At 42.0% G+C, this 26,218-nt stretch overlaps 1 protein-coding gene across 1 annotated transcript in view; it reads right to left on the reverse strand.

Annotated features, from left to right (window-relative positions):
* acanb (aggrecan b) overlaps positions 1 to 26,218 on the reverse strand; it is a 114,213-nt gene that overhangs the window by 7,123 nt on the left and 80,872 nt on the right. Inside the window, 9 exon segments of the mRNA XM_034175450.1 lie at positions 6,404 to 6,586; positions 9,111 to 9,255; positions 12,318 to 12,400; positions 18,005 to 18,163; positions 22,937 to 23,147; positions 23,339 to 23,853; positions 23,856 to 24,374; positions 24,507 to 24,617; positions 25,102 to 25,212. Coding sequence (XP_034031341.1) covers positions 6,404 to 6,586; positions 9,111 to 9,255; positions 12,318 to 12,400; positions 18,005 to 18,163; positions 22,937 to 23,147; positions 23,339 to 23,853; positions 23,856 to 24,374; positions 24,507 to 24,617; positions 25,102 to 25,212 — 2,037 coding nt within the window.

A 26,218-nucleotide genomic window follows, 5' to 3' on the forward strand; every position in this document is an offset into this window, starting at 1 on the left:
TCTACCTTCACCTTTGAAGGTACGGGCACTAGATGGCACCCTTCTTCCATTAATCACACACCAGACACAGCCAGTGACATTGGTGGTGTCTGGAAATCACAGGGAGGAGATTGTGTTTTATGTAACACCTTCTACCTCCCGTGTGATTTTGGGGTATCCTTGGATGATAAAACACAATCCCCGGATTGATTGGCCGTCTGGGGTTGTGGCTCAGTGGAGCGAAATCTGCCACCGGGAATGTCTCGGATCCTCGGTTCCGCCTGGTATGACAGCTAGTGAGGAGGTTAAAGTCCCTCCCAATCTGACGGTGGTGCCAAGTGAGTACCACGATCTTGCTGACGTTTTCAGCAAAGATCTGGCACTCACCCTTCCCCCGCACCGTCCATACAATTGTGCCATTGATTTGATCCCGGGTGTTGAGTATCCATCCAGCAGGCTGTACAACCTCTCACGTCCTGAGCGAGAATCAATGGAGACCTACATCTGGGACTCATTAGCTGCCGGGCAGATCCGGAACTCCACCTCCCCGATGGGTGCAGGTTTCTTTTTTGTGGGCAAGAAAGACGGCGGACTCCGTCCATGCATTGATTACAGGGGGCTGAATGAGATCACGGTTCGCAACTGATACCCTCTGCCCCTGTTAGATTCAGTGTTCACGCCCCTGCATGGAGCCCAAATTTTCACAAAGCTGGATCTTAGAAATGCGTACCACCTGGTTTGGATCCGGAAGGGAAACGAATGGAAGACGGCATTTAACACCCCGTTAGGTCACTTTGAGTACCTGGTCATGCCGTTCGGCCTCACTAACGCCCCTGCGACGTTCCAAGCTTTGGTAAATGACGTCTTGCGGGACTTCCTGCATCGGTTTGTCTTCGTATATGTAGACGATATACTCATCTTTTCCCCGGATCCTGAGACTCATGTTACGCATGTACGTCAGGTCCTGCAGCGGTTGTTGGAGAACCGGCTGTTTGTGAAGGGTGAGAAGTGTGAGTTCCACCGTACTTCTTTGTCCTTCCTGGGGTTCATAATCTCCTCCAACTCCGTCGCCCCTGATCCGGCCAAGGTTGCGGCGGTGAGAGATTGGCCCCAACCAACAAACCGTAGGAAACTGCAACAGTTCCTCAGTTTTGCAAACTTCTACTGGAGGTTCATCAAGGGCTACAGTCAGGTGGTTAGTCCCCTGACAGCCCTGACCTCCACAAAAGTCCCCTTCACCTGGTCGGATCAGTGCGAAGCCGCGTTTAGGGAGTTGAAACGCCAGTTCTGGTGCAGCCCGATCCAAGTCGCCAGTTTATAGTCTAAGTGGCCGCCTCTGACTCAGGGATAGGAGCCGTGCTGTCCCAGAGCAGGGAGTCCGACAAGGTTCTCCACCCTTGTGCCTATTTTTCCCGCAGGTTGACCCCGGCTGAAAGGAACTATGACGTCGGCAATCGGGAACTTCTTGCGGTGAAGGAGGCTCTGGAGGAGTGGAGACACCTGTTGGAGGGAGCTTCGGAGCCATTCACGGTTTTCACTGACCATCAGAACCTGGAGTACATCCGGACCGCTAAGCGTCTGAACCCCAGGCAAGCCCGCTGGTCACTGTTCTTCGGGCGTTTTGACTTTCAGATCACATACCACCCTGGGACGAAGAACCAACGGTCTGACGCCCTGTCCCGGGTGCACGAAGAGGAAGTCAGGACCGAGCTGTCAGATGCGACCGAAACCATCATCCCCGAGTCCACTGTCGTGGCCACCCTCACCTGGGACGTGGAGAAGACTGTCCGGGAGGCCCTGACATGGAACCCGGACCCGGGGACCGGCCCCAAGAACAGCCTGTACGTCCCACCAGAGGCCAGAGCTGCAGTCCTGGACTTCTGTCACAGTTCCACGCTCTCCTGCTACCCAGGGGTGCGAAGAACCATGGCAGTTGTCCGGCAGCACTTCTGGTGGGCGTCTCTGGAAGCCGACGTCCGGGAGTACGTCCAGGCCTGCACCACCTGTGCCAGGGGCAAAGCAGACCACCAAAGAACCCAGGGTCTCCTCCAGCCTTTGCCCGTGCCTCATCGCCCCTGGTCTCACATCGGCCTGGACTTCGTCACGGGCCTCTCGCCGTCCCAGGGCAAGACAACCATCCTCACGATAGTGGACCGGTTCTCCAAGGCGGCCCACTTCGTGGCCCTCCCGAAGCTCCCAACGGCCCAGGAGACTGCAGACCTCGTGGTCCACCATGTCGTGCGTCTGCATGGGATTCCATCGGACATTGTCTCAGATCGTGGCCCCCAGTTCTCCTCCCAGGTCTGGAGGAGTTTCTGCAGGGAACTGGGGGCCACAGTAAGCCTCTCGTCCGGGTACCACCTCCAGATGAACGGGCAGGCAGAGCGGATGAATCAGGAGTTGGAACAGGCCCTCTGCTGCGTGACCTCCGCGCACCCGACGGCTTAGAGTGACCATCTGGCCTGGATCGAGTACGCTCATAATATCCAAGTGTTATCTGCCACTGGCCTCTCCCCATTCGAGATATGTTTGGGGTACCAGCCCCCATTATTTCCGTTGGTGGAGGGAGAGGTCGGGGTGCCCTCGGTCCAGGCCCATCTGAGAAGGTGCCGTCGGGTGTGGCGTACCGCCCGCTCTGCCCTGCCCAAAGCCCGGATGAGGGCCAAGGCCCATGCAGACCGCCGGCGTGCCCCGGCCCCTACGTATCAGCCCGGGCAGGCGGTTTGGCTATCCACAAAAGACATTCCCCTACAAGTGGAATCCCAAAAACTAAAGGACAGATATATCGGACCCTTCACCATCCTAAAAGTCCTCAGCCCAGCCACAGTGAAGCTGAAGCTGCCAGCTTCACTGCGGATACATCTGGTTTTTCATTTGTCAAGACTGAAACCCTGCCACTCCTCTCCCCTCTGTGCCCCCGGACCGGTGCCGCCGCCTGCCCGGATCATTGACGGGGAGCCGGCTTGGACTGTGCGCCGGCTCCTGGACGTCCGTCGGAAGGGCCGGGGTTTCCAGTATTTGGTGGACTGGGAAGGATACGGACCCAAAGAACGCTCCTGGGTGAAGAGGAGCTTCATCCTGGACCCGGCCCTCCTGGCTGACTTCTACCGGCGGCACCCGGACAAGCCTGGTCGGGCGCCAGGAGGCGCCCATTGAGGGGGGGGGGGGGTTGTTAAGGATTTTATATATATATATATATATGTTATCACTGTTAAACATTTGTACCTTCGTCTTCTGTCTTATGAAAACGGTGTTGTGCTGTTTGCACTTCACCCTGAGAATGTATGTGTTATTCAACCTTGTTTTAGCTTTGTCTTCTTTCTCATGAGAACGGTGTTGTGCTGTTTTGCACCTGTCTTAACCAAGCCTGAGAATTCAATTTTGTTTTAGCACTCTGGGGTCAATCTGAGCTGGGAATGAAGGGCTGGATGTACTTATTATTATAATATAACTTTGTTTTCGCAGCCTCTTAACGACTGGGAGTAAGAGAACGTTTTGACTGTTGTGATGTGGTGCTTAGTGTGAAGGAGTGTGAAGGACAGGACACTTCAGGCAGATGCAGAACAGCTGATAACTGCAACAGACGAACGAGATGTGCTGACCTGTGTAAAAGAAAGTGTCCTTCCTTACAGCTGCACTTATTGACGTATGCGTTTATGTTACGGGAAGAAACTTGTCTTGCGTCATCACCCCCACCCTTAGGACAAGTTTTTTGTTTATGTGATGAGGGAGTCTCTTAATAAAAAGAGCGGAAAAGCAGGCCAGACTTTAGTGTAGCCTTGGTGTACAGCCTGGCCGCACTCCGCGCGTAATATTTGACTTTCTGTCTCACTGGTGTTTCTTGACTCTGTTTGTCTTGTTAAAGGTTTAAAAATGTTTGGAGGAGAAAATACCCAACAGGGGTCCTGTTGTGTGGGCCACTGAAGAGGAGGGTACTGCTGGCCCACCACCACCAGATGGCGCCCTGCTTGAAGTGCGGGCTTCAAGCATGAGAGGGCGTCATAGCAACCAGGAGTGACAGCTGTCACCCGTTATCAGCACCAGCTGTCACTCAATCCACATCATACCACCACCACCATAAAGGCCGGACTGCAACTCCACCTCCCCGCCGAGAAATCAGCTACCTTGGAGGTAATTTTCTCTGCTGAACAAAACATTGAGTAATAGTCTGAACTTCTTTTGCAGCCATTTTCCTGTGGTGTTTGCCTTATCTGTGGGATTGGCATTTGGTGTGATCAGCGACGGCTTCGCTTCACACCCCGACCAGATAAGTGGTTAGACAGAAGCTGCACGAGTGTGTGATTGGAGGTGGAGGTGCTCCCTCCCAAAAGAACACAGACGGTGGAATTACTGAGTGTGCGAATTCACACTCATCAAAACTGTTTCTGTTCTCTGCCAGCAGTGCCAGGTCTGACAGCTGGAGACGGTGGCCACCTGGGGCTCCAGGACATGGCGGCTCCGGTGTTCTTCAGATCCGTTGGCGGTGAGGGCCGTGTGGGATCCGGCTCGGTTCAGGACGGGCGTCTCCTATCCTCAAGCCTGCCCACACGTCACTCAACATTTAATTGTCTGTGATACCAAAAACTGTATTTGTCTGTATTCCGTTGTGCACTTCACAACATTAAATTGTTACTGTTTGGCTTATCCATTGTCCATTCATTTAACGCCCCCTGTTGTGGGTCCATGTTCCTACACCTTCACAACAGTACAATTTTAAATTGTTTAATACGTCAACTCAAAAAATAAACAACAATCGTGTCTTTGTACAAAAAATTTAAATGAAAAATATTATGCTCTTTTATCACAAAGTGAAGATAGAGCTCTGCAAAATTAAAAAATTATGTAAATTTTCAGCAGCACAATTACATCAACATTTTTGTTGTCAGAGAAAGCCATTATTGAATCTGCTTGCATAATATTAAGTCCCAAGTTCATTTCCGATCTGTTTTAAATCTCTGATTGCTTTTCTTTGTAAATTCAGTTTTTTTTCTGCACTTAGGCATTGATGTTTTGAGCCCCATTTCTTCCAATGTTTCTCTTTGAGATTTAGTTCTTGTTATTGCAAAACTGAGCCTGAGAGGAAACTACACTCTTCTTAACTGACAGGCTAACTTTGTATCTGTTGGGTACAATGGTATTGTTGGACTATATACATATGTGCTTTTGTATGATCCACCAGCCACTTTGGCTTCTATGACATTTGGTGAAAGTCTCGTAGAAATACACCTGGTTCCACTACAAACTTGAGGTGGATCTCAGGACAATCTCCATTGCCAATTTATAATACCTGACTGTGTACATTTTTGTGCAAAAAATAGCTGGGTACCCTATCGGGTGTAAACAGTTGTTAAAATAGCATGGTGGTACATTGTGAACAACTGAGAAATTTTTTAGCATGTTTTAAAATTTCATGATGTTGGGATATGTATTGTCATCCTAAAAGGTGAATAGTAGTGTGTCATTTGTATAAAGCAGGGGTAACATTGTGCAAAACTAGGTGACAGTGGACATCCAGGTACAATATACAGTAATCAGATCCTATTCTTCTCTAAGCACAAGCTTTCTTCTGATTCTCCTCTGCAACATAAAGCCTATGAAAAGCATGTTGTACTCTTCAGTAGCAGACAGTTTTCATATTTAAATGCATACATTTTATTTTTGTGGAAAATGGTGCAGGTACACAAACACTCATGTAATGCAGCCCTTCTCAAAGAGTGGACCATGGACCACTTGCGGTCTGTGAGCAATGTCTAGTGGTTCTTGAGCATGTTGGTAAAATATCACATTTTAAATTAATATCATATTTAAACTTAAAAGTGTTTCTAAGGCTTTATAAAAACAACTTCAAAGTCTAATGGTTAGCAACATACTGCTGGAGTGATAAACATATTGTTTTTGGAAATTTGGAGAGTTAAGTGGTCCACAAGGTTTCTTTTTATTTGTTAAGTGGTCCTTGGTCTTAAAAGGTTTGAGAAACACTGATGTAATGAGATTCATCTACACTTTACACTGCTATACTTTAAGAGTAATACTAATCTGTGGGAGTTTCCCACAGTGGCAATGTCAAGCCTTCCCAAATTGTGTTCAAGCCCATAAGAAATTATTTACCTCAAATATCGCAAGTACTGAGAATTCAGCAACCAGAATCAGGAGGATTGTAAAGTCTGTACTATTCTTTATGTTTACCAAGTTTTGTGGCCCAAATCTCGTTCATTGTGGACAAACAAAAATAAACAAAATTATCTGGAGTTAAATCTATTTGTCTTCTTAAAATGCGACCCCTCAAAGGTTCATTCAGCATAAGTGGGGCATTATGTAAATTTCGGGGTGTCTAGACTGTGTAGATACTAAGTAAAAAGTCTGTTTGTTAAGTAGGTTAAAAAAAGGATGGAAAATCCCAACATTTGCAGTTTGATACACTCACCTTCTGTACACTCCACTTGTGGCTTCTCCCACTGACCATTTGGCATACAGCGTATGACAGGATGGTGGCGCTGTATGTACCCTTCATTGCACTGGTAGCGCACTATAGAGTTGGCAGGGTAGCGCTCTCTGCTGCCACCCATTGGCCTGCCGTGAGGCACCTCAGGAGGCGTTTGGCACATGACTGACAGAGAACACACAACAAATGAAAATGGTCAAAAAAGGAAACTTCCAATTGAAAGAAATATTCTGCTAATATTTCATTGTCCATCGTGACGTATGGTGTTCCTTCACACGTCCTTTCCCAAAGGTCATTCTAGTGATTATTTGAATTCACTTTTGATAAAGCCTCTGATCTGTTTATCTTTGATTCTTTCATTTGTGAGAAATCTGTTTTAGTTACTGTGCTTTCTGTGGCATAAGTTGTGTTTGCCCTGTGACAGACTGGTGTCCTGTCCAGGGTGTACCCCACCTCACACCCTGTGACTGCTGGGACAGGCTCCAGCCCTCAGTGACCCTTAGCGGGTTTAAGCGGGTCTAGAGAATGGACAGATGGATAAGCTGTGTTTTTGTTTTGTTTTTTACTAATTTGGGAGGTCCTGCAATTGATACTCCAGTGTTCCTTGTGTATACCATAAAACTCACACATTTGTTACTAATACTAATAATAATTACAATGATTATTTATATAGGACTTTCCCAGGAATCAAACCACAAAAAGTCAACTCTAATAACAAAACAATAATGCAAGTCCAGTCCTGACAGCATGTGCTGGTGCTGTGGTTTACCATCTTTTATTCTCTCGTGGTAACCGCTTGTTTGATACAGTCATTCCAGTGGTACCCAAGGATCCTTCTAAGACACCAAGTACCAAAGACATCCAGTAGGTCAGTGGTTAGCATCCATGTCTCACAACCATACAGCAAGACAGGCAGAACCAACAAAGACTTGCACCTTTGTTCGCCTGCAAAGATTTCAGCATCACCAAACACCTCTGTCTCATGACTCCATATGCTCTTCCCAAGCCCCTCTCAATCTCAAAGGCCAAGGACCCAGAGACCTGTATGTCACTGCAGAGATACGCAAATGTCTCTACAAGATCAACTCTTTCACCACATACAGATACACTTCTGATGTCTGAGTCCAGGAAGTCTTTAAAAGCCTGAATCTTAGCCATGATCCAGGACAATCTCAAACCCAAACACTCTGATTCCTCACTCATCTTCTCAAGTGCTGCTATCAGAGGAACGTCTGAGGCGTCAAGGTCAGTAAGCCTCCACAACAAAAGCACCTAAGTCACTGGTTTGCACAGCCCTACCCAATCCTTAGTCCATGCAGGCATTGAATAGTGTAGGAGCAAGAACACTGCAGTGGGACGAGGTGTAGGTTTGGAGGAACAAAGTGCTTTGATTCTGGTCTGACCCTTTCTTTGTGGATTTTCCATCTCCCCCGTTCTAGGTTATAGTGGAGCAGATAACTAAGAATTGTTCATTTCTGGAAATGAGCACCAAAATTCGGCACAAATACTCCTTAGACATTTCACTTTTTAAAAAACCGACTGACCACTTGAATTTGCAGGCCGAGTGTTACTAGACCACAGATGATGTGTCACCTGACCACAGATTCCTCTAACAAACACTTTCTTGTCCATTCTCGGGGCCATCACTGCCTGCTTTCTCAGCTCCCCGTACCTCGTTACATTTCCATCAAGCCATGCACTATAACTCTGCAATGAAACACCTTCTCCTATGGACACTGGTGGTTCCAATGCAATCCTCAGCAACTTTCAGGGTCTAGTTGTGGAAGAAGTCCCAGAACCTATTTGGATCACCAGCTGTGTCCATCTCTACAAGTCCTCCAGCCAGATTACATGCAAGTTCCTGAGAAACAGTCTGAACTTGCAGTCTGGCCAAATTTAACCTTCAGATTTAACTGAGCAGACAGTACCTTACGAGAGTTCAATTCAACCCTCAGGGAAGCTACAACAAGTCTGTGGTTGGAATTCATAAATGTGGCACTTCTGCAGACTCAACAGTTCTGTAGAATTCACCAGCATTGTCCCACAAGGACATGGTCCATCTCCTTGGCAACACAGCCAGTATTAGAATACCACATCCAGTGTTGTACAAATGGATGTTGAAACCAGGATCCAGCAACTCTGTGCCCTGGCCTTTTGCAAAGTCAATCATTTGCATCACTTTTAACCAAAATTGGAGCAACTTCAACTTTTGACCCCTGTACAAACTGAAGTCTGGAGTTAAATGAAATTGACCTTTGTCACCATTCTTGCTGTTTTTAGCCCATAACGCCATAATATTCAGTCACATATAGTCTAAACTCTACCTTTTTGAAATCTTTATGATCACATAAGCAATGTGTTGTAGTTTTCAATATGATTGGAGCATCTTTTAATTTTGACCCCTGAGTAATTCCTCAACTGACCTCTATCTGGCTGCCTATTGAAAATTCAAGTGGCCAATCCGTTTTTTCAAAAGAGTAATATCTAAGGAGTATTTGTGCTGAATTTTGGTGCCTGTTTCCAGAAATGAACATTTTTTTACAGTTATCTGCTCCACTAGAAGATAGAACAGGAGGAGACCACGCAAACTCCATAAAGAAGGGGCCAGACAGGAAGTGACCCCACAACCTTCTTGCTGTGAAATATCAGTAGTAACCATTATACAATACACCTAACAATATAATTCTACCTGAACCAGTCTTGCAGGTGAAGGGAAGGTGGTAGTTGCAGGGCACGTCGTTCCATTGTCCACCCTCGTGCCAAATCATCACCACACAGTCCTCCCCAGAGTTAAAGTAGTTGTCGGGTTGGTTGGGCCTCCAGTTCTCAAAGGACTGGACAGAAGACAAAGACAGCAGAAGACTGCATTATTTCAGCAAGTGAAAAAAAAGAAACTTGAATTGTTAAGCAGCAACATGTGTTAAAGTCAAAGGCAATGCTATGTAGCCCCTGATGAGAATGAGAAAAATACTTTTACTTTACGTATTATTAAGTGGCCATGCACTATTAATTTGACTCCATACATTTTTATTTTGTGGCCATATCTTAATACACATTAGTTATTACAGTCACACACCTTATTAATTCATAGTCACAAATTATTATTATTATCATCATGATTATTATTGCATGGCCATGAGTTATGGATCTTGTTGCCATGAAGAATGATTTCATGGCTATGCATTATTAATTTGTCACCACACAGAATAATAGTTTTCTCACCCGTAATATCATCAGGGACTCTGTTAATACAGTAAATGCAAGTATAATGTTGTTTAAAAAGAAAAAAGATTACATTGTTAAAAAAAAGACTCTGTTGTAACTTTGAAAAGTTAGGTGTTTTAAAAGATTAAGTTGATAATTAGAAATAACTTTTAGAATGATACCATCATGACAACACAGTCACATTCCAGATTTGGAAGGACTCAGTCTCAACCAGAACTAATTCTTGGGAAATGTTAGCAAAGGAAAGGACTCCACTGCTGGCAAGCATTTTACCATGTTACTGTGAGGGTAAATTTCCTGTTAAAGTTGATGTTGTAGTGTTTTAGTGTGCATGGTGACCTGTCTGAGATCCTGCCTGTCCCAGCTGTGTGGTGCCAACTGATGAAAACTGAAGAAGGCAGCATTGGATGTGATGGATTTCCTGTCACGCTGAGGAGAATTGCTGGACGGTTGGCAGGACTGAACTGATTTGGGATGAAATCACATATGATTGTGTGTGTTCTGTGTGGAGACATGGGGCATTTTGTGGGGGGACTGGAGATGCATCAGGGTTGTGGGTAGAACTGGGGAATGGCATAATTCAATAAATGATTAGGCATTAATTAAATAACTGATTTACCAGTGTAATATGTTTGTCCAGGACTCTGGTGATTTCCTCCTGTTGTCCTTTCTTCCTTTCTGCAACTGTCATTGTGAACACTGGACCATATTTGGCTGATTAGCAGCAACATTGCTCTCATTTCTCTGACATTTTTTGTCTTGTGTTGTTTTATTTGTTAGTATGTCCAAAGCAGATGGTCAGCAGATTGAGTTTGGTTTACTTGTTGTTTGCGTGTACCAGCTTGGGGTGACTTAGGTTGTGATTTGGTGCTGTAGAAAGAAAAGGAATTGACCAAAGACATGTTTGTGCTACCTTAGCAATATGGTTTGGTAATGTTAGTTTCATCTGTAATTGGGGTAATTTTTGATCCCACGCTGTCTTTTGACCTCCACGTCAGGGATTTTACTAGGACAGCTATTTTCCATCTGCGAAATATGGCGAGGATCCGCCCCATCCTGTCTATGGCTGATGCTGAGACCCTGATTCATGCTTTTGTTTCTTCTAGACTAGATTATTGTAATGTTCTATTTCAGGGTTACCGCAGTCCAGCATTAGGGGTCTTCAGCTGGTTCAGAATGCTGCCGCCAGATTTTGACACATAGCAGAAGGTTTGAACATATCACACCCATTTTGGCATCTTTGCACTGGCTCCCTGTCTCTGTGAGAGCAGATTTTAAGGTTTTGTTATTGACGTATAAAGTTGTTCATGGACTGGCACCATCTTATCTGGATGATCTGGTGGAACTTTACGTGCCGGCTCGGGCGTTGCGGTCGCAGGATGCGGGACTTCTCTGTGTTCCCAGGGTGATGAAGAAGTCAGCAGGTCAAAGAGCCTTTTCTCAACGTGCACCCACCCTGTGGAACAGTCTTCCTGCGACTGTGAGGCAGTCAGCGTCCGTGGACATTTTTAAGTCAAGACTGAAAACCCATTTTTATTTCTTTCTTATGAATAGTTTTATTTGTTTTTATCAGTTTTATTGTTTTACTTCTGTTTTTAATTATGTATTTGAAATTTTGTATTCATTTTTAATTATTTATTTAAATTGTATGTTGAATTGTTTCATGTAAGGCGCCTTGAGACGGCTTTTGCTGTGATTTGGTGCATTATAAGCTAATTAAATTGAATTAAATTGATTTGAATCTGTAAACCTGTCTTTGTTATCAGTAACAACACAGTGGTGCACCAGTAGTGCACATGGCTCACATAGGCTGTAGTTCAATGCTCTTTTTGGTTATGGGTCAAGATTAAAAACACAATGAGAGAATGATCGTTGATGAATGATTGTTATTGGTAGTATGGTGACCCCTTTGAGTATGGTCTGCTTGAGGTTTCTTCCTACAATCAAAAAATGCCTGAGGGAGTTTTTCCTTACCAGTGTTTCCAATGTGATTTGGCTCTATATAAATAAACTGAATTGAGTTGAATTGGGCAGCAGAGTGGCTTAGAGGTTAGGACTGTTGTCTCACAGCAAGAAGGTCCTGGGATCGCTTCTCCCCTGGTCCTTTCCGTGTGTAGTTTGCATGTTCTCTCCATGTTTGCGTGGGTTCTCTTTAAATTGACCATAGTGTATGAATGAGTTTGTCTACATGTGGTCCTGCCACAGGACAGGACAGGTGCCCTGTCCATGGTATACCCTACCTTTTGCCCTATGACTGCTGGGATAGGCTCCAGTCTCCGCCGGCTGACAATCACCATTGATTGGAGTAAGCGGGTATAGAAAATTAATGAACTGAATTGAATGATTAATATAAAGTGGTTAAAACAGCTCATGAGAGACACAAAATGACCTGTTTTTTAGTATGCTGTGGTGCATGATTTCTTCTGAAATACGCATCACTCAGAACAACTCCACAGATCAGTCATTTGTGACTATGGCATGAAAAGATGCACACTGAGTGAGTATTATAAAGCTACTTCAGGTTATCGTTTTAAGGTCAGTCAACTAAAATCTTAAGGCAGCTCAGTTGCCTTAATTTCCGTCATAATTTTTTCATGTTGGAGCAAAGGTGTTTTTTTGGGGGGGAGGGGGGCGTTATATTGTATACTCATCAATTCCTGACCAAACTCACCAGAGCAGTGCCATCTGTCCAGCGGAATTCATTCTGCACGTCTTTGTCATTGAGTCCTATCCACTGGTAGTCCTGGCCATTGGCTGCAATGCAAAGAAAGTGAAGGTATGAGTGTTTTACTCTCGATTAAAAATCTGTTCCCCATCTAATTTGTCAAATATAAGATCATCCTTCCAATCTGCACCCGACCTCTGTCTGCTAGTGCACTTCTTATAGTCCAGCCAGATTAAACAGCCAAAAATCAAAACTGAACAGAGTGGTGCCAGAGTACCAACCATCCATACAAGTTTCCTGAAAAGGCACTATACCCTACCACACCTCGTTATTGTATGGCCTTGCCTTACAATATAAAGCGCCTTGGGGCAACTGTTTGTTGTGATTTGGCGCTATATAAATAAATATAAATAAATTGATTGATTGATTTTAAGATCAACACACCTGAGAGTGCATTAGCACCTAATATTTAAAGAATTTAGTACTTATTTGAATATTCAATTAAATATCATACATACATACATCGTCAACTGCTTATCCGGGACTGAGTCGCAGGGGATTAAATATATTCATTATATGGCTACATGCGCTCTGATTGGCTGATTACTGGCCGGTTATTTTCCCATATCCGGACCGGTTACCATGACAATTGGTACGCAACATGTATTTTCGTTACAAACCAGGAAGCAAAAAACACGATTAAAAAAAACCATATCGGACATAAACATACTCCATAAATATCTAAACAGCATCTGAAAAAACACACAGATCACAAGCTTACCAGCTAACGACCAGACCATCTGTTAGCAAGTTCTTCATGGAGGTGAAGTGAACAGGTCGGACTACGAGCCGCCAACAGCTTTCATATTCGGGCGATACTGTAAGTTTGCGTGTTGATATATATAATAACCATATATATGGGTGATTCTTGACTACGGGCACTTATTATGTCCTTTGATCATATTGTATGAAAAACAGAAAAAAGGGGAAATTTCACACTTTTATTGTTATCTTTACAATGAAAGTGTTTTAAGAAATTTGTTCTAGTAGTCTATGATGACTTTTTCACCTTTTTTCAGCATCATTATATGCAAATATTGCCGTTTTGTGTTTGTCCTACACCCAGACTTTTGATCTTCAATGATAAAAATGAATGGTAAAGAAACGTTTTTTCTAATGTTTTAAAATATCTCTGAATAAAATATCAGTAAAATAATCAAAACATAATTGGGGTATTCAATGTCATACAACTGCTGTGATTTTTTTTAAACAAAATGTAGTTGTCACACACTATTGCCGTAATTTCCACCACAACACTGTAATGTCCGTTTAAACAGTTTGTATGAAAGATTGTTTGGGTAGTTTCTATGGAGATAAACAGTGACATCAGAGCACATGTATATAGTGCCAAATCACAACAAACAGTTGCCCCAAGGCACTTTATATTGTAAGGCAATGGTGTGGTGGAAATTACATTTACAGGGCCAATAGTGCCTGTAGTTAAAGAATCACCCATATAATGAACAAATTAATAACCTTGCTTGCTCAGTCCGTACAGGGATATCAGACCTCTGTGTTTTTCACATGGACCTCGCTAGCGACAGGCTCGCTAGGGACATACTTTTACAACACGTCGGCCTGATATTTCCCCATGCAGACCTTGGGGGCGGTTAATAATCCTTTAATATTGATCCAGCATTACAATTTCTATGTTGAGCCAGTTTTCAAATCCAACATATTATGCAACCCAGTCTCACGGCATGTCGTGATTCAGCAGCATGAAATATACATTAATCTATTGGTTCATCATATTGTCACGGAAAGTGCAAAATTTTTGTCATGGGAGCACGAATTTATTGTATTTCATTCCGTGACAGGTGCATGTAATTAAAAGTGCAGCAGCGGGGTTGGGGGTGGTTATGGTTAGGGTTAGGGGTAGGAGTAGGGTTAGCAATCATGAGTTAAAAAAAACCTGTCACGAAAATTTGGATCATTGGAGCACAAAAAAAGCGTGAGACTGGGCTGTTTTTTTGACATGGATTCAGCGTCAGAGTTCAACATAGATCAACACTGGACCTACATTATTTACTCCACTGCTGCACTTCCACATTTATCGTGCATGGTGTGGACATCAGTGCACTTGTAAACCATATGTGAAACATTTCTTTCCAGGGCCGGCCACTTTTGCAGAATGATGATAAAATGAACTGCAAGCAGTGAAAGTAGGAACCTCTTTCTTTTATCTTTGGCAAACAATGTTATAAACAGTACATTACATTTGTACTTTATTAAGTTTCTGCACAGTGTGACATACTATAGGCTGTCTGCTGAAATGTACAGTACATCAGTTAGAAGATGATTGACTAAGATGCCATATAACAAGTACCTAAATTGTGTGTGTTTTCCAAACTGTGCACGTTGGGTTGGAGAATGTTTTGCAGGAAATTTACTATGAATAACAAAAATATGGCAATATGGCACACACAACAGTATGTTAATGATGTTAATGAGTTAATGACTGTTATGCATACAATTCAATAAGACATTGAAGGTATGCGCGGTGTGCTTCGTTATGCAAGAATAAATTTGCACGTTCACATGCCAGCAATTAAAAAAGCAATGTGCACACAGAAAGGATCACATCAGGCATGATCATCCCACACAGACTTCAAAACGTGCATTTGTGTTTCTGTGTGTGTTTGTGTTGTACACAAAGTTTGACAAGTGGTGAGTACAAAATTACTTAACTGGAATTTGATTACGTGTTCCTTTATTTATTTATTTTTATTATAACGCAGGTCACTTTAGAGAAACACATTTTAAAACCAATTTTCATTAAATTTATTTAAGCTTTCAGGAGAAAGTGTTTTTAAAATACATTAATGACAATAACAAACAGAGTCCCACTAAAATTTACTTTGTGCTCAGTACAGAAAAGCGAAGAACTGTGGTCCACCTGTTACAGCTCGAAACATTTGTTCTTAATGAGTACAACACGCACTGCATATGCCAGACGTTCACAATGAATGTAAATTTTCCTTTTGATCTTGATCAGTCCCATTATGTGTGCAAACCTCAGCCATTTGCATGTTCACTTTTGCACACTGCGTTTTGAATGAATGAATTAATGTATTTTTATTCAGACAGACACAAACAAACATTGAACGTTGGATCTGTCATCAAAACATCACATCACATTCACCATATTTTTCCAATATAAACCAATACAGAAAAAAAAGAAGAATATCAACAACAACAACAACAAAAATGCATGTCTGAATAGGAGTGGGAAGAAGTGAATCACTTTTATAACCCCACCCCTCTTTACAAATCTGTCCTTAAATGACAAAAACATCTTTCATCTTCGTTCAAAAGCTGCTTCAAAGTTTCAGCTGTGAACCTTTAAATCTCTTCGGTAACATACTTGGAAAAAAAATTTTCTTTTACATTTTTTTTTTTTGATGAATTGTTTGACATTGTTTAAGTTCTTGATTCAATTTATTCCATGTTTTTACTCCACTCACAAAAACAAAAAATCTTTTTAATGTTGTACGAAATTTTGGAATTTGAAAACAATACAAACCTCTCAGATTATATTGATTTTCCCTTTCAATAAACAGACTCTGAATATTTACAGATAATTGTTTATTTTTAGCTTTAAACAATATCTGAAGAGTTTGAAACTCTATTAAATCGTGCATTTTTAATGTTTGTGTGTGTTGTGTGGTCTCTGTATCCAGCATCACTGATTATTAGTGCCCTTTTTTGCAAACTGATTAGTGATTTTAGAGCAGTTTTGTAATTATTGCCCCAAACCTCAGCACAGTAATTAAAATATGGTAATGATAGTGAACAGTATAAGGTGTTTAATGCTTTTGTATCTAACATATATCTTACTTTATATAAATCTGCCAGACTTTTTGAGACTTTATTTTGTATGTGTTTTATGACTTTTCCAATTCAGTTTCTCATCAATTATGACTCCAAGAAATGTATTTTCTTTTACTCGTTCAATTTCAACACCTTGTATTTTAAGTTTGACCTCTTCTGTCTCTGTACAGTTTCCAAAAAACATGATTTTTGTTTTGTTCAGATTTAATGATAATTTATTTTCTGTAATCCACTGTCCTAACTTACCAAATTCTATCTCAATGTGACTGATTAACTCTCTTAAGTTGTGATTTGCACTAAACAAATTTGTGTCCTCAGCAAATAAGACTGACTTGAAAACATGAGACACATTACACAGGTCATAGATATATAAAATAAATAACTTAGGGCCCAATATTGCCCCCTGTGGGATACCGCACACCATGTCCACACACAAAGAATAGAAATCATCCAGCTTCACAAACTGTTTCCTATTTCCTAAGTAGTTCCTTACCCATTGTAATGCCACCCCCTTATCCCATACCTCTCTAACTTACCCAATAATATATCATGATTTATTGTATCAAAAGCTTTTTTTATATCCAAAAACAGCTCTGAGATTATTTTCTTTTCATCAGTGCAATGTGTTATTTCTTCAATAGAATCCATTAAAGCAAGTGCTGTGGATCTGTTTTGCCTGAAACCATACTGATTATCATGTAATAATTTATGTTTATCGATAAATTTATCCAGTCTATTGCAATACAGTTTTTCTAAAATTTTTGGAAAATTGTGGTAATAAATACTGGTCTATAGTTGGTGAAATGATGCTTATCGCCAGATTTAAACAGTGGTATGACCTTGGCAATCTTCATACTGTTTGGAACCGTACCTGTGATTAATGATAAATTGAAAATGTGAATGGTTTTAAAATTAAATTAATTACATCTTTAATCAGGGTCATATCCAAATCATTGTAGTCTGTTGACATTTTATTTTTAAATTTTCTAACAACACCTATAATTTCAAATTCATCCACTGGTTGGAGAACTATCGAGTGAGGATTTCTTTCTATTGGCTGTCCTAGCTGCCTTTCTCCCTTCTTCAGTTCAGGGATTTTTGCAGCCAAATCAGAACTAACAGAAAAAAATCTATTAAAGTTATTGGCTGCCTCCTCCATATTAATTTCATTTCCATTTTCAATAAAATATTTTGGGTAGTTATCAAGATTACCTTTGCTCTTAATAATAGTATTCAATATATTCCTCATTCCCTTTGTGTTTCCATTATTCTTATCTATTAATTTTGTATAATATTCTCTCTTGCTGTTTTGCGCACTTTGTGTGTGCACACTCACCCAAATGGCATATTCATCAAAGCAAATGTGGACAATGCATGGAATGGAAATCAACATGCTTATTTTTTGCATTTGCACATATTTCCACGAAGCAGCCAAAGGCGAAAAGTCCTCCTCACTACTCTTTCCACTTTGGCACCTCAGGAGTTCTCTTAAGGCCTAAGGTGCTTTGTGGACAACTTTCATCTTACCAAGGGAAAATTCTGAGAAATGTCTAAGAATTCAAGGAATTCTAAGCTTTTTCTTAGAATAACATCACTAGGAGCTATTTTTAGCCTTAGGCTGCTTCGTGGATACAGGCCCTGGTTTATACAGTACCTTGTATATCTCCATAAAAGTCACACCGCTGGGTCTATGAAAGTCAGCCAGTAGAATGTGACCCCGCACTGGCTTCCCATGTATGAACACTTGAATGCATGGTAATGTGAACATGACAAACTATATTTGGATGTGCAAGGTTACTCACAATTTACAAACTGCTGCTCTTCCTGGGAGGTGATGCTGACTAGGTGAGCATCAAGCTCCTGACAGCGCTGCTCGGCCTCAGACCAGGTGTCTCTCTCCAGAAAGTGGAGGTAACAGCTGCCCATGAACTCTAACCAGCCTTCAGCACAGCCCTGCACTGCTACACACACACACACACACACACACACACACACACACACACACACACACACACACACACACACACACACACACACACACAGACTGAATGTTGCTTATATATGACACAGTGTCTCCACAGATGTTCTACAGTACTCAGTGGAAATTGTTCCTTATCTTACTGTAAATATGCAGTCAGCGTCATCTGTGTTAACTCTCAAATTCTATTTCCATGAACTATAGTAGCAGAACATACGGTACCTCTACAAATCACTTTTCAAACGTTTGACTCCTAAACTATACCAAGGAAAGTTTTGGAGTGGATGTGTATTCTTGGTTTTGGCAAGAAATTATTTCCCTTCTGCATTGCATCTTCATATGTTGAAAGACAGATATTCACCTGTTTACATTGTGATAGATAGATAGATAGATAGATAGATAGATAGATAGATAGATAGATAGATAGATAGATAGATAGATAGATAGATAGATAGATAGATAGATAGATAGATAGATAGATAGATAGATAGATAGATAGATAGATAGATAGATAGATAGATAGATAGATAGATAGATAGATAGATAGATAGATAGATAGATAGATAGATAGATAGATAGATAGAGTTGTTTCAGAAACTCTTGCCAATCAATGGCTAAAAAAAAAAACAGTAAATATGTACAAAGGATGTATGTATATAATGTAAACAAAAGGTGCAAATAGAACAAACTAGAGGTGGGCGGATCGATCCTAATATCGATAATATCGATACCAGTGCTGGTATTGATATTGAATGATCCTCATGTAAAAAGATACTCAAGCTTTTTTCTCTCCCGCACGCACTGACTGCTGCGCATGCAGATTCATCAAAGTCTACTGTCTGTCTGTAAGAGCAGCGCTGCACTGTGTCACACAACAGGTAGCAGTGCACCCTTGTATTGTGGTTTGTCAGCCCTCTACCTCAGATTTTGTTTTAAGTTGTGTTGAGTGATATTTTTTAAACAAAAATGTTGATTGTGATAATAAAGTATTTTGTTGCCAAGTACAATGTTTGGTGAAATTCTATCCTAGGTCTTTTGGATCCTTTGGATCTATGAAGCTTAAATATGAAAAAGTATCAGTATTGATATCGGCAATACTGGGCCGGTATTTACTTGGTATCGGATCAATACCAAAATTCCCGGTATCGCCCACCTCTAGAACAAACTGAACACTGGGCGTTGGTAATAGTAGCAGCAAAAAAGTATAGTAGTAAGAAGTAGAGCAGCAAAAAAAAAGTAAAGTCTAGTGCAGCACAGTTACGTTTATCTCCTACACATATCCAAAATATATTGATGCTGAGCGAGAGGTGGTTTTATTGGGATGTCAGTTCAAAGAAAGAATTTCCAGTCATCTTCAAGGAAAATATTCAGTTAATTCAAACTTGACATTCCTGAATAATTTAAGAAAGAAAAAAATTCTGCTCTCTTGCCTCAAAGGTTAATGAGATACAGAAGGAGATCATGTCCTCTTAGTCTTCTTCTACATCTAAATCTCACATTTGTCTACTTTGACACTCAGCCACAATTACAGAATGAACCCAGTGACACTTAGGTTTGTATAAATTCTGTTCTGCTTAATTAGCGATTGTCAATCATGGTGAATGGGGCCAAGGCTCTGATTCATTCAGGTTACAATTCAAAATGTGCTCCTATATTCACAACAACAACAACAAAAAAAGTTCATCTGGAGCAAACGGAACCTTTGGACAGTCTTTTATGACCAAAATCTGTTCTTGGCTCATTGAATACAAAGATCTGAGTAGTGGTTGGCTTTTGTGTTTGACCATTCCCATGGTGAATCTTGCATTCCTAACAAAATGTTAAATCAGATCTTTGAAAAACCTGTTTCTGCAAATGCAACCCCAAACAAGAAAAAGTTAGGATGATATGGAAAATGCAAAAACACAAACAAAAAACAATGATTCGTACGTAATCTTTGACTTCTATTTCATTGCAGACAGTATGAACCCAAGATATTTCATGTTTTGTGTAGTCAACTTAATTGTATTTGTTAATATACATCCATTCCTCCATTTCAGGCCTGCAGCATATTTAAAAAAAAAAAAAGGTGGGACGCTAAAACATTTCACACTTTGTAATGTTGCCATTCCTTCTAACAACACTTAAGACATTTTGGGATTGAGGAAACAATCGATGAAGCGTTTCAGGTGTTATTTTGTCCCATTCTTCAGGCAAACATATCTTAGGGCCCCTTCACACATAGTACGAATGTGGTCGACTTGCGTATGAAGTGCGCATGAAGCAGGAATCGTATGCAATACGTGTGAAATCGAAGCTGCCTCCAACACCTTGTATACCTGTTGCTACACTATTTGCACATACCAGCGGTTGAAAGACAGAGTGTGTGCTGTGCGAGCCCATTGAACCCTCTCACGGCAGGTGTCGGCCAAATTCCAGGTGACACACACGAACATCTAACACCGTTCGCATGGCACTTAGAAAATGTGTGGCCATTTGTGCTATTAACACGACAACAGTCAGCAGATGATCACTGTCGAGCTGGATGTGAAATTTGTTCAAGTGCCCCACGACTGTGAAGTTGCCGACGTTGCTGTGAAGTTTGTGACTGTAACTCTGTATTGTAATGCTTGACAAACATTTTTCAAAATAATCCCTTGCCCATGTGGTTATATCAGCTATTGATGAATGTCTGTTCTTCATACAATGCTGTCTCAGGAATTGCAATCGTTTAATATTATACATTCTGAAATTTTCCAATTTTTCTGTGAGGAACACTGATTAGAACAGTTCAATACTTTTTGCATGCAAATGTTAACAAACTGGTAATCCTGGAGAGCCTCTACACATCATTGCTCTTCAAAGAATCAGCCTTTCATGGATACTGCATGTGTATGAAATCATAATTACAATCACCTGTTGACATCATCTATTTGAAATAACATTATTTATTTATGTATTTATTTATTTATTCTACCTCATTACTAGCCCTAAATTGCCTTGTCCCCCTCTTTTTTTGGCATGTGTTACATGCCTGAAATGCAGTAGTAGTAAATAACACATAATATGAAATTGACCACAAAAAAATGAAATATCTTGGGTTCATACTGTTTGCTATTGAAGCAGCAGGACCTTCGTGGCCAGGACGACGGTGGGGGATCAAACCCACGCGGCTCGCACCAAAAGACCGTTCCTCTACCAGGTCAGCCAAAGGGGAACTCCCCATTAGCCAAGCTAGCAGGAACGTCTTTTCAATTGGGACCTGGGACTTTCATCCCGCTACACAGATTGAAGCAGCAGGACCTTCGAGGCCGGGACGACGGTGGGGGATCAAACCCACGCGGCTCGCACCAAATGACCGTTCCTCTACCAGGTCAGCCAAAGGGGAACTCCCCATTAGCCAAGCTAGCGGGAACATCTTTTCAATTGGGACCCGGGACTTTCATCCCGCTACACATCTCCCCACCATTTTTGACTTTGTCCTGAAGTCACAGGTGCATGTTAGCATACTCTGTGACCACACCTGTTCGTGACGCCAGATTGAAGCAGCAGGACTTCGTGGCCGGGACGACGGTGGGGGATCGAACCCACGCAGCTCGCACCAAAAGACCGTTCCTCTACCAGGTCAGCCAAAGGGGAACTCCCCGTTAGCCAAGCTAGCGGGAACGTCTTTTCAATTGGGACCCGGGACTTTCATCCCGCTACACTATGAAACAGAAGTCAAAGTAAATGTAAGAATCACTGTAGGGGATTTTAATTTGCATTACTCATACTGTCCCAACCTTTTCTGACTTGGAGTTGTAATTTGACACCAACATCAAGAACATACAACCAGTAGGACAGGTAGAATATAGGCGACTAAACATTTGATATGTGGGTTGTGCAGTTATCACCCTTCAGTGTTTAAACCTATAAACACTGTCTGAAAAATAGTTGGGTTGACGCTCACCATTCATTCATTCATTCATTCATTCATTTCTCAATCCGCTTATTCCAATTAAGGGTCACGTGGGGAGGTGGAGCTGTTCCCACTGGTCTTTGGGCGAGGGGCAGGGTACACCCTGGATGGGCAGCCAGTCTATCACAGGGCCAATACATATAGCCAGACAAGCACATTCACAACTCATACCTACGTTTAATTTAGAATCACCAATTCACTTAACCTAACATTTAATTTAAGCACCTGGAGAGAACACGTGCAACATGGGAAGAACATGCAAACTGCACAAGGAAAGGACAAAGTTGGAAGTGAATCTGGGACCTTCTTGCTGTGAGGCAACAGTGCTAACCACCAAGTCACCCTGCTGCCCCTGACTGCCACCAGTGTTACAAAAACCAAGAAGAAAAAAAAAAACCCTGTTTTCCATGGAACTTGGTAGACGGGAGAGACAAAGACCAAGAAAGAACCCATTAAACTAGGGTGCAGAGGTAGATTTCCTTTTTGTGAGACTTTTGACCTCATTTTTGAATGTTCTCCCAAAGGCTCAGTATTGCAAAGTTGATAAAAGTGAAACAAAAATCACCCATGGATAGAGATCTATACCATATATCATGGGTTCTTCCCCATCCTACCCCTCCACCAAGTTTGTAAAAACCATTTGAGATGGTTTTGAGTAATTCCAGTGAACAGCAAACCAACAAACACAGGTGAAATCATGACTTTCATGGCACAGGTAAAAATCACAGAGTAAACAAAAAAATTGTGCCCACAAATTTTCCCCACAGTAAATTTGAAAGTCTGCAAAATATCAGCAAAGTAAACACTTTGACCACTTACATTCAGTTGTTTCGGGCTGTTCCACAGCTGCAGGAGTTACAAGTGGCATTGATGCTGCTGTAGTTGGGCTGGTGTAGGCCTCTGCTGGACTTGTGACATAAATCTCATCTGTAGGTCCTGCATGTCCTTCCTGTTCTGGCTCCACATCCAACTTCTCTTCAACACCTGATTGACTCAGGCTGGTGATGTACTCTAGGGAAGTGACGGGGATCTAGTTGGGAGGACTATAGAAACCTCTTCTGTGATTGATTCTTCATGACTGGCTTCTGCTATCTGAGGTGTCCCAGCTGTGGGTCAAAGTGCCACTGGATTCAACATGGATCCCTGATCTACTTCCCATCCCACTTATCTCCACCACCCCCTGCCCTGTTCAGGTTGGTGTGCCAGTTTATGTGTAGTCACTTCCAACATTGGTTCATCTGTTATGTAGATGACATCACCATGGGAATGGAAATTTCCCCAGAGGCAGAGCCGCTGCCTGAAAGACCAGATGGAAAACCACTTGGAAACCACTGGGAAACCCGACCCAAAGGGACAATATCCAGACACTTCCTGCTCTCCAGAAACTTCACCTGTTAAGTCAACCAGACTGTGCTCGACAAATGATATTTCAGGAAATCCACTTGTGCCTGATCCAGAAATGATCCCTGATCCTGAAACATCTGATCCTGACATTCCAGATATATCTGATCCTGAGAAGCCAGAGGATCCAGATATATCCGTTCCGGAGAATCCAGATATATCTGTTCCAGAGAATCCGGAAACATCTGATCCTGAGAATCCCGATATATCTGAACCTGAGATTTCAGATATACCCGAACCTGAGAAGCCAGATATATCTAATCCTGAGAATCCAGATATACCTGATCCTGAGAAAGCACCACTGATATCAATTCCACTCTGGCCAAATTCTGCTCTGTTGGTTTAGCTTGTGTTTTTGATAGATCCACCAATTCTTCACCCACCATTATAATTACTGAGTCTTCACCACTTCCACTGATGATGCCACTTCCACTGATGACGCCACTTCCACTGATGATGCCACTTCCACTGATATCACCAAGTCCACTGATATCGCCAACTCCACTGATGTCGCCACTTCCACTGATATCGCCAAGTCCACTGGCAGAACCTAATCCAGATGTGAAGCCACTGAAACCAGACGGTCCATCCATCCCCTCCCCAGATGCAGATCCAGATGCACTGACCCCAGATCCCAGTTCTCCATGTGTGCAGATTTCAGCACTTCCCTCCCCTGCCTCCTGGGGACCTCCAGAGGCAGATCCATCTGTGGAGACGATGTCCCCATCACCACTGAAGATGATGTGAAGTCCTGATCCAGAGACATCGCCACTGGCGCTGAAGACACCAGACTCGCCTGAGGGTTCCCCACTGGCTGAAAGATCAGCTGAGCCAAAGCAGAACACATCAGCATGAACTGGAGGTAAAATGGGTTAGACAATTGGACAGGAAAAATTTGAATAAGGCACTTTATTGTACAACACTAATGCTAATGGTGAGTTTGTGACCATTTTCATTCACACAGAGGTTTCCAACTGGCTTGCCTTACCTGTTGGAGCAACTTGTTGAATTGTGACTGTTGCACTGATGATTTTTTCCTCCTCTATGACAGTCACATTTACACTGGTTTCATTTTCAGTGTAAACAATGGAAGGTTCAACTAAAAAACATGAAGCAGTTGTAAGTTTTCCAACAAAACATGTTGGCAGCTACAAAATTAGCAAAGGCAGATTTGATGCTGTGGGGAACTGGCCTCTACACACTGATGCCATGTGCAAAAATCTTTGGTGTCATTAAAATGATGAAACAACAATGCTGAAAGAAACTACCGAAATGCTTATAAACATCAAATAATTGTGACAAGTATTCAAACTAATCATATATCATATCAAATATCTACTGTTGACCTTTAATTTGAATTATTTTGTGAGAACTATCCCACAGTTTGACGGGAATATCATGTTGTTCAATTTATGTATTTATTTATTGATTATTTTCTCCTCTTTGCTATCTTTGTGAAACCTACCAAGTAATCAGCTTTTTCCTTTAACAGAAAAGGACAGTTACTTTCTTACTATTTTTTGTAAAATAAAATGGTCAGAAATTCCCTGTTCAAGAGAAAGGTTTTCATGGAGGTCTCTTACCAGTTGGGGCAATTTGCTCAGTTGTGATTGTTGTCTTGTTGGTCACGTCCACCTTCACTATCGTCAGGTCAAAGGAGGGTTCAATATCAATATCAACAGCAGGTGCTTCATCTGAAATCCACAAATTTAGTTTTAAAAAGTGTTAGAACAGACGAAACATAATTAAACAACTATATTCATACATATTCATGCTATCTCAAAATGTATACTTGCAAGGTATATGTACTTGTATAACATCTATAGGCACATACTGAATGGGGCACATGAAATGTGCAACAGCCAAACTGTATCATATAAACCACAACCAACCCAAGTTCAACAAAATAAAGTGCCTGCATTGTTTCCTGATTGCCAACAATGAATGAAATCCATCAGAGGGGTGGCGTACATCTTGCATATGCAGATAATACTGCACTGTCATCATTTCAAGATAAGAAGAAGTGGTAGTAGTAAGATCATGAAGCCAGACATTGTTAATCTAGGTCTACTGGTTGCAAATATCCAGGAAATGTGATTTTAGGAGTACAGTGAAATGGTGTTTTAGTAATCTCATCATGACGGCACTTATACCATGCTATAAGAAGTGATTAGCTGATCGGTTATGAACTTGGAATCACCCCTCTAGCCCCTATTGGTTGTGGAGATATCCTGGAAAATGTCCACGCTGGTGAACTTGACTTTTCACTCATTCACTCAAAGAGTTAATCATCTCAAGAGCCTCACTCAAGGAATCATTCTACCAGGTTTATTAAAAATCTGCTCATCAGTTTCTGAATTATTTTGCACAAAGGCAGAGAGACCTGTTGGGAAAGTGTAGGAACACGGACCCACAACAGGGGGCGCAAATGAACGGACAATGGAGTAAGTCAAAATAACAACGCTTTACTGTTGTGAATGTGCACAACGAATACAACCAATTACAGAAATGGACAAAAGTCAATACACAAAGGTGTCGTGTGGGCAGGCTCGAAGATAGGAGACGCCTCTCCAAGGTAAGACCGGAACCACACGGCTTCCTCCGCCACAGGACCCCGGGAATACTGGAGCCGCCAAGTCCCGAACTCCCAGGTGGCCACTGCCTCCGCTTGTCGGTACCTGGTACTGCTGGCGAGGGAAA

This window comes from Thalassophryne amazonica, chromosome 8, assembly GCF_902500255.1.
Source record: "Thalassophryne amazonica chromosome 8, fThaAma1.1, whole genome shotgun sequence".
Lineage (NCBI taxonomy): Eukaryota > Metazoa > Chordata > Actinopteri > Batrachoidiformes > Batrachoididae > Thalassophryne > Thalassophryne amazonica.